Here is an 8,040-nt window from a genome sequence, read left to right as displayed (position 1 = left end):
CATTATAGAAAGCCTATGGATCAATATACCATTTTCCTGATTAAATTGCCGGTGGACTGGGGGATTTGTAGGGATGCGATTTGAGGAGGTATCTGGAGACCTGAAATCGTGTTTCAAGGGTAAATAAGGAGGAGTGGAAGCTAGGGTAGTTTCTTTCTATCTCCTCGCCTCCTATTTTTAGATGGATGAGGCCGACTGCTGGAGAATGGGCGTCTTCCTCGTGCTTGCTCCTTTGCTATCTCCGCTCAGAGCTGACTCGCTCGCTCCCTCCTCCAGAGATTTGCTTAAATACTCCGCGGGCACCCTTACGTCCCTGTCTCCCTGGATTGAACTGATCCACGAGGGTAAACTCAACAAGCAAGGGCAGCAGTGACAGGCTGCATATATCTAAGGTCAGGCGCAAGCGATGCGCACTTACGGAAGAGCTGGCGTTTCAACTTTCCTGCTCCCAAAGCCCATTGCTGGGTGCAGTCTCGTTGTTTCCTGTGAACAATGAACTAAGCCACAAAGAATGTCTTCATAGAAGAGGCTGGGAAGCAGAGGGTGGGATGAAGGCATCTCTGTCATTTCATCGTTTCTAGTAAAAGATTATTTCTGAGGGTTATTGTTTTAAATAAAAATATGGCTGCATACTATAATTCAGGTTACCCAGAAACTCACTGTGTAGCCCAGGCCGACCGTGAACTCATGGCAATCCTCCTGCTTCAGCCTCCATCTTCAGTATTAAGATTACCATTACATTACATTACCAGCTCTAAGTCGGCCTTTAAATTGCTAACTCTGGCAGTTAATTCATGTAGTCATTCCCCGCTGCAACGCCACACTGTAAGTCGGAGGCCTTACTAGGCCAGATGCGAACATGGTCTTCTGAATTCACGGTCAGAAAGCTGAAGGGCGATTCTGATTTTAGTATCTGATGGACATTCTAATCTGTGATTTACCTCAGACAGTTTTATAGGAAGCAAAAGCAGCTGTCTCAATCACTGATCTCCTGAGCAAGAGGTGTGGCTTTTGGCTTGTTGGTTTGTTTCCTTGTTTCTTTCTTTGTTCTTCCTTCTCTCCTCCTTCCTCTGGTGTGTGTGTATGTGTGTAGCTAATTTTGAAACTAAGGCCTGCTGCATGCTGAACATGATGTCTTCCACTGAGCCTTGACCCTGGCCCCTGGCACCAAGAAGGACAGCTTCTACAAAAAGACTATGATAGCAGGACTATGCTGCCAGGTCTACAGGCATAACCCCAGGATGTTTAGCAAAATAAAAATAAACAAAAACCAAAACAACTACAACAATAAAACTGCTTTAAATTGCTTTTTTTTTAAAAAAAAAAAAGCATTTTTATTTTACATTTGCTTGTTCTCAGGAAGTAGCCAGAGAAGTGTTTGAGAATGAGAGATGGGATTGTTTATCCACAGACTTATCAATTAGGTTCATGTTATTGTTTCCGTGGAATCATAAAACTAATATTCTAAAGAACCCTTGGCCACGTATTTACCCACAACCCTGATGACAAACACTCAAAGGAAATGTCAAAGAGAGTGAGATCACTGGTGACTAGGTATGGGACAGCAGGGAGGGGGAGGAGGGTTTTTTTGTTTGTTTGCTTGTTCCGATTTGCAGCTTGATTTGAGGACCCAGAAATAGGCATACTAGAAGTTTTACTACATTGTACCTCCCTAGTTTGTTTACCCTGCACGCATGCATGCACACACATACAGAGAGAGAGAGAGAGAGAGAGAGAGAGAGAGAGAGAGAACAAAACAAACAAACAGAAAAACCCTTTATTGGAACATCTGATTTTTCCTAAAAATGAAGACAAATATATATGTATATATATATATATATATATATATATATATATATATATATATATATTACCACAGACATTAAGAATAATGTTTGTGAACCTTGAATGTAAGTATGTGTGTGTGTGTGCACGCTTGTGTTCACAGTTTGCTAATTAAAGACAACTTCAGAAAACTATAAGCATAAAATCATGGGTTTCTGGAAAGAATAGATCTTTAAGATTAAGTCACTTAAGAAACAAGGACACTGCTTCCTCAAATGTTTCACAGATGTTAAAAAAAAACCCTCTCACTTTAAATGTAATCTCATTGTTATTTATTTGTATATGTGATGTATTGTATACTACATGGAGTGGTTTTGTGCAGAATGTCTCCTCTACCTTTTCATAATTATGCTCCAAGTTAATTATGACTGCCCCCAAAGCATGGCTTTGTGGAAACACTTTGAGGATGAATGAACTGGGAAGCCAGACAATTGTTACACCAACAACAGAAGCCTGAATGCCACTCCCCACTTAAAGACTCTCCTGTGTCCGGATCATGCATGTAAGTTATAGGTAACTCTTGCCTACAACCCAGCCATGCAGGTGATGCTAATCTGCGAGAAGTTGCTAAGATGGAGGTTTAAAGGAATTGGAACCTTTATCCAAGCACAGATGTAGGTGAGTGCACGCAGAGGGCAGAGGTCAACTCTGAATGTCAAGCTTTCTGTGTGAGACAGACTCTCTCACAGGAACTTAGGACTCTTTGATTAGACTCAGCTTGCTAAACAGTGACTATCAGGAATCCACCTGCCTCCACCTCTCCAGCGTGGGATTACAAGTGTTCTCCATCATAGTTGTGTTTTGTATTGTTTGTTTTCGCACCTCGGTTCTGGGCACCGCACTCAGGTCCTCATGACTGACCAAGCTGTCTCCCAACCCCTACAGATTCCTAAGAAATCTAGTCTACTTCCTAGACATTGTACGGTGTCCCAACTCCTCATGTCTCTCGTCAGTTTCTGTAACTTCACTGTAATTACTTTCAGCAGGACTTCTTAGACTTTCCCCCCTCACAAACCCTTTGCATCCAAGAAGCTTTTACACAATCTTGAGAACATGCATATATAAATCAGATATACAAATCAAACATATCATAATGAAGATAAGAAGTATCACCTTTGAGTGGAGGTAGTAGAGCTAAGGAACAACTTGCTCCCTAAGGGAAAGCCATTTCCTCCTGGTAAAGTGTGATGGTAGACTTTTTCTTTAATTCTCTTTAATATATTATTACATAATTTTAATAGCATATTTTATTTATTCTTTGAAAAATTTACACAGTATGTTCTGTCCATATTCACCCCCAAATTCCTCCCAGATATACCCACCTCTAAATCCCTCTTTCAACATCATGACTCTTCCCCTTTTAAAATAGCCCACTGAGTTCAGTTAGTGCTATCTTTACTGTGGGTGTGGGGTCATCCACTGGGCTGTCAACCTACCATGGACCACACTCAAAGTAAACTGACTCTCCCATCTAGTAGCCATAAGTTGTCAATAATAGCTCCTCGGTTGGGGGCAGTCCCTCCCCAGCTCCGTGCTGCAATATTGACTGGATTTCATGCAGGCGACCATGGCTGCTGGGAACTCATGTGTGCAAAGGTCAAGCTACATAATCTTTTATCGCAAGAAACATAACTGAATTGCATCTTTGACTCTAGGTAAAACGTGGCATCTCAACTCTCAAAAGAGTCTAAGATTACAAAAAACCAGGAGTAGGGTTCATGTTGCCTTCACTACTACTACTACTACTTCTTCTTCTTCTTCTTCTCTCTCTCTCTCTCTCTCTCTCTCTCTCTCTCTCTCTCTCTCTCTCACACACACACACACACACACACACACACATATACACACATATACATACATATACATATATAACAAAAACATGCTATTGTATACTCCCTTAGCCTGCTCTCTGAGTTCTAATTTAAAAAACAAACAAACAAAACATAATCTTCCCTTCCTCCACTTTCTGTCTCTTTTTTAACTGCTAGCCCAAATCCTAGCTTCCTTACCCTGGCATGTTGGGCATTCCCATTCTCTAAAGAAAGAGCACCCCGTTCTCTAAAGAGCACCCCGTTCCTCTGAAGCAGCTGACAAGAGAGCACCACCTCAGAAAACATGGCTTCCTCTCTTCCTCTTACTCACTCCCTCCTCCCAGAAGCTGCTGGGAGTTTTCTTCTGGGTCCGATTTAAATTTTTCAGATCTCTGAGACTGGGAACCTACAAAGGCAGTGGGAAAAGATAGGGGCATGCTCACGTGTTACAGCAGCACACTGGATACTTCTTGTAGAAAGGAATCTGTGTGCCCACACTGCAATGAGCTGGGCACACAACACTCACTAACAGTTTGATCGGAGCTGACCTTTAACCTAGACACATAACCCAGAGGTGCCTCTGTGCAGGCTCAGTGGCCTCGGGGTACAGAAGCACAAAGAAAGTTGATAAAGCGTGGGAACATAGGGGACAATAGGGGTAGACTCACCAACACTGACTCTCAGAGGCAAAACTGACCCACACCAGAGAACTAAGACTGAACTTTGCAGATGTCACTGCTAGCTACAGCTGTAGATGGGGAGAGAATGGCAGATTTGGGGACATTGACTCTGTCTTCCCAGATTTCCAGCTCTCCGAATAAAATGCCGCTTAAATTCATTTCCTGTTTCTGCTCTCTGGTGTTTGGGGTGACAGGCATCAGGAATTTCAGTTGTTCGCTTACAAAAAGGGAACTCTTGACTCCTTGGTAACAACACTCCAAGATAACTTCTTAATGCATTACACTTGCTAAGCAGGATTTGTATGGAAAGAGACAGAAGTGGAGGAAAAAGTCTTCAGACCTGGGTTTGGCTATCCCTTTGCTGACTAAAAGCTTAAAAAAGACCCAGACAGGCAACAAAGTCAAAGGAAACTGTGCCACCAAAAGAGCTTCCTAAGATTTCCATTCCAACACAAACACACAGACCGATTTAAACACAAATTGATCTTTTAGAATGTAAAGCTATCCCCCACATGAAATAGCTTGTGAAATATATTTTTAAAAATCCAGAGACATAGTTTAAATATTTACGAATCCAAAGGTTCTTTTTATACTTAGCATTCTCACATCCAAGGGTATCAAATATAAGAAGTAACAATACTAGAATACCCTAACAAGTACAGTATTAAGACTTTAGATGCCCAGAGAGACAAATAACAGAAAACACATTCAAAAATCAGATGTACAACTCATGGGGCTTATGAGCCTGAAGCCAGAGCTGGGAAGAATGACCATTTAAAACTAACGACACCTTGTATGTGCACCACTGAGTGATTGAAGATTCTCTTCACTGCAAACTCTCTAGTTATAAATGACTGATGTGATTCAAACAGTACTCTGATGTGGCCACCCCTTGGGAAGACGGGGCAAGCAAACCAGGCCGAGTTGACAGTTCTCATAGATTGCCTCCAAAGCCGGAAAGGCACAGATACACCAGCTTGGTTATTTCCATTTCTTGTTTTCATCATTGGTGTTTCCATTTTATCTGCAGTGTTAACTAATTTCTTATTCACAAAAGAAGTCAATCTCCTGGGAAGGGGAAAAGATTGAACTTTCAGGCTGGACAAAAAAAAAATGCACATATAGATTTTTAATTTAAAATCAGATTTTGTAACAGAGAACTTTGGATTCATGATCAGTCAAGGCTGAAAACCTAAGGATTTGAAAGAATTATCACTTCCAGTCAAATACCATTGAAAACGAAGGTCTTCAAGTCTACCTCGGATTTGTAGTTGACAGGTGGAGCGCAGTGCAGCGACCTGATGACAGGTGAGCCCCATCCGTTAGGCTGGGCTATGTCTGAAGCACAGCCATCAGCCTGGGAAACTTACTTCAAAATAACCATCATGCAAAGGAGCTCAGAAAGGATCTTTTATTTCCGCCACTGTTTACAGGGCCCCAGGGCAGAGGGAAGAGCAGGATTTTATTTCATGCATAAGTAGAGTCTATCTGCCAGAAAAATAAGACTCCAAGGATTTTCTAGAATATTTTGACTTTCTCAAAAACAGGTGCTAATTATTTTCCTTCAATCTACCTTTCATAAATAAATCTACCTTTCACAAAACCATCAGGGAGAACAGCTTAGTGATTCTTTAGTTTCTTTCTTTATGCCAGAGATACCTCCTTTCCAGGATAACTTGCATTTAAAACAGAAAGAGAATTGTGCTGTTTAACTGAAACATGCTAGGTCAGTCTCTATTGCTACACACACATGGGACAGGGATGGAGGAGGGGAGGAAGGGAGGGTAACTGTATGAGGTGGCAGGTGGGAATCGTGAATCAGCTTCGGTGGGATAATCACTTTATGATGTCAAAGCATCAAGTTGTACATATAAATAAATAATCTTACTGGCCAGTTATATCCCTGATAAAGATAAAATACAGTCTTTAAAAGTGGAAACATGTAAGAGCTAAACTCAGGGTGACTGTGGGGTGTGAAGGAAGCGTGACATCGTCATAAGGCTGATACTCAGTATGTACATCTTAAAAGTCACTGACTCATAAAGCCACCGTGGGCACCTGTGTCATGCAGAATATACTGTAAGCTGAAGAACATACTCCTTTTTTGAGGACCTGTCTACATTACCCCCAAGATCTGAGTCATCCTCCAGCCACCGCTGAGATGCTTACCGTGGTTGGGACTTCCTTGGTGGCCTCCTGGTAGACACGTTGCTCTTTAACTAAGTTGCTGGGGAAATAACCCACAATTCCCATCTCATCCTGGTGGTCACTGTAAACCTGTGTGCCCAGAACAGCAACAGTCAGGGATAAGTTGATGTCAGGGAATTTGAGAAACTTCTTTCCTCATAATGAAAATTCCATGAGCCAGAGCTTCCTTTTCTCTGTGCATCCCAGGGAATTCAGAGCAAATCTGAAATTCACTGGTAGCACCAAGATTTGTGTGTCTGTCTTTTGTGGGGCAGATCTGATTTGTCTCAGTACTTGAACATTGCTTCGATTTCTGCAATCTTGTGAATTGCCTGATATCTTCCAGATGCTATAAAAAAATTTAAGGTCAATAAAAATTTTAAAGCAAATAGACACTCATTTTAAAGTATTGTATACTTCCCACTCCTTAACAATTCTGAGGAACATCCACTGAATACATTCTGATTGAATCCTTTCTCAATTTAGGATGCATCTTTGGGATAACAAGAAGCATGCTTCATTCTCCCCTGGGCTCCTCAGGGTCTGTGGGTACATTTTAACTGGGGAAAGCAGCTCCTGAAGAATCAAGGAGGGTTCTAACTTTTCGTAAAGGAACATTCTCATTTAGACAGACCGCTAACATGTAACCCTTTCTCTTGGCAAATCTTCTCAGACATTTTTTGAACAAGATTCAACTTCTGTGTGATGTAGAAGCCTCAGCATGCATGGTTCTTTTCTTCTCAAAACATCATTTTGACTTAACTTCAATTTTGTTATGAGATCTTGCCTTTAAATACAGTAACAGAAAAATGAATCTGAATTTTTGTGTTTCCATTTCCATTCCTCACATTGTCTTTACAGTTACTATTAGGCAGTAGAGGGGCTGAAGGCAGGAAAACCAGAAAGAGTTAAAAACAGCACAGGTAAGAAATACATATGTTTAAACAATTTCATCTTACACTGCCAGCCCAAAACTCTTCAGCTCCATTTTCTTTTACCAGCTTGGAATAAACATAGATCTGCTGCCCTTTCTTGATATTGATGAACCTACAGTCGGGGGCATTGTAATCTTCCTGTGCTTTAGCCAGAGAAATAGTATCTGGAAGAAAACAAACAAACAAACAAATCCAAAGTGACCGGTTGTCCTCGGAGTAAAAAGGCAAAGCATCTGAGCAAAGTATGAAAGTCCAGCTGGGTTTCAGACAGACAGAGAAAGCCTGAAGATTAAAAGCTGCAGCAAAATCTAAGGCAAGTGAATTCTCCACAGTTAGACACCAAACACAGGCCACAAGACGCAGTGCTGAGAACACACACATTTATGATAAAATCCAGCTTTACCCAGACATCGTTTCAATCATGCAATAGGAAGATAATGAAAACTGAACCATGAACAACTCCTTACAGACACACTCCTCATCTGCACACAACTTCTTAGAAGAAAGTTTATCCATAAATACTCCATGCCCTGCACACAGAGACCCCAGGCCCCCAAGCAAAAGAATCCATATTCTTGCCAT

The 8,040-nt window shown here is 41.4% G+C and overlaps 1 protein-coding gene across 1 annotated transcript; it reads right to left on the bottom strand.

The window, feature by feature from the left end:
• Window positions 1-5,380: 5,380 nt before the first annotated feature.
• Window positions 5,381-8,040, bottom strand: Otor (otoraplin). The gene is made up of 4 exons (XM_075963841.1): window positions 7,926-8,040; window positions 7,483-7,622; window positions 6,506-6,613; window positions 5,381-5,404 (listed from the first exon to the last, which is right to left on the bottom strand). Exons 1-4 carry the CDS (start codon window positions 8,038-8,040, stop codon window positions 5,381-5,383), a joined length of 387 nt encoding a protein of 128 aa, XP_075819956.1.

The sequence above is a fragment of the Microtus pennsylvanicus genome, chromosome 2 (genome assembly GCF_037038515.1).
Source record: "Microtus pennsylvanicus isolate mMicPen1 chromosome 2, mMicPen1.hap1, whole genome shotgun sequence".
Classification (NCBI taxonomy): Eukaryota; Metazoa; Chordata; class Mammalia; order Rodentia; family Cricetidae; genus Microtus; species Microtus pennsylvanicus.
The sequence above is the reverse complement of the archived record's forward strand: the minus strand, read 5'-3'. Positions and strand labels throughout refer to the sequence as shown.

Coding starts and splice junctions, on each gene's coding strand:
- Otor (XM_075963841.1), bottom strand. CDS start 8,040: ATGGCAAGAATATGGATTCTTTTGCTTGGGGGCCTGGGGTCTCTGTGT. Junction 7,623..7,925: donor TGCAGATGAGGAGTGTGTCT/GTAAGGAGTTGT, acceptor GTTTTCTTCCAG/ATACTATTTCTCTGGCTAAA. Junction 6,614..7,482: donor AAGAGTTTTGGGCTGGCAGT/GTAAGATGAAAT, acceptor CTGGGCACACAG/GTTTACAGTGACCACCAGGA.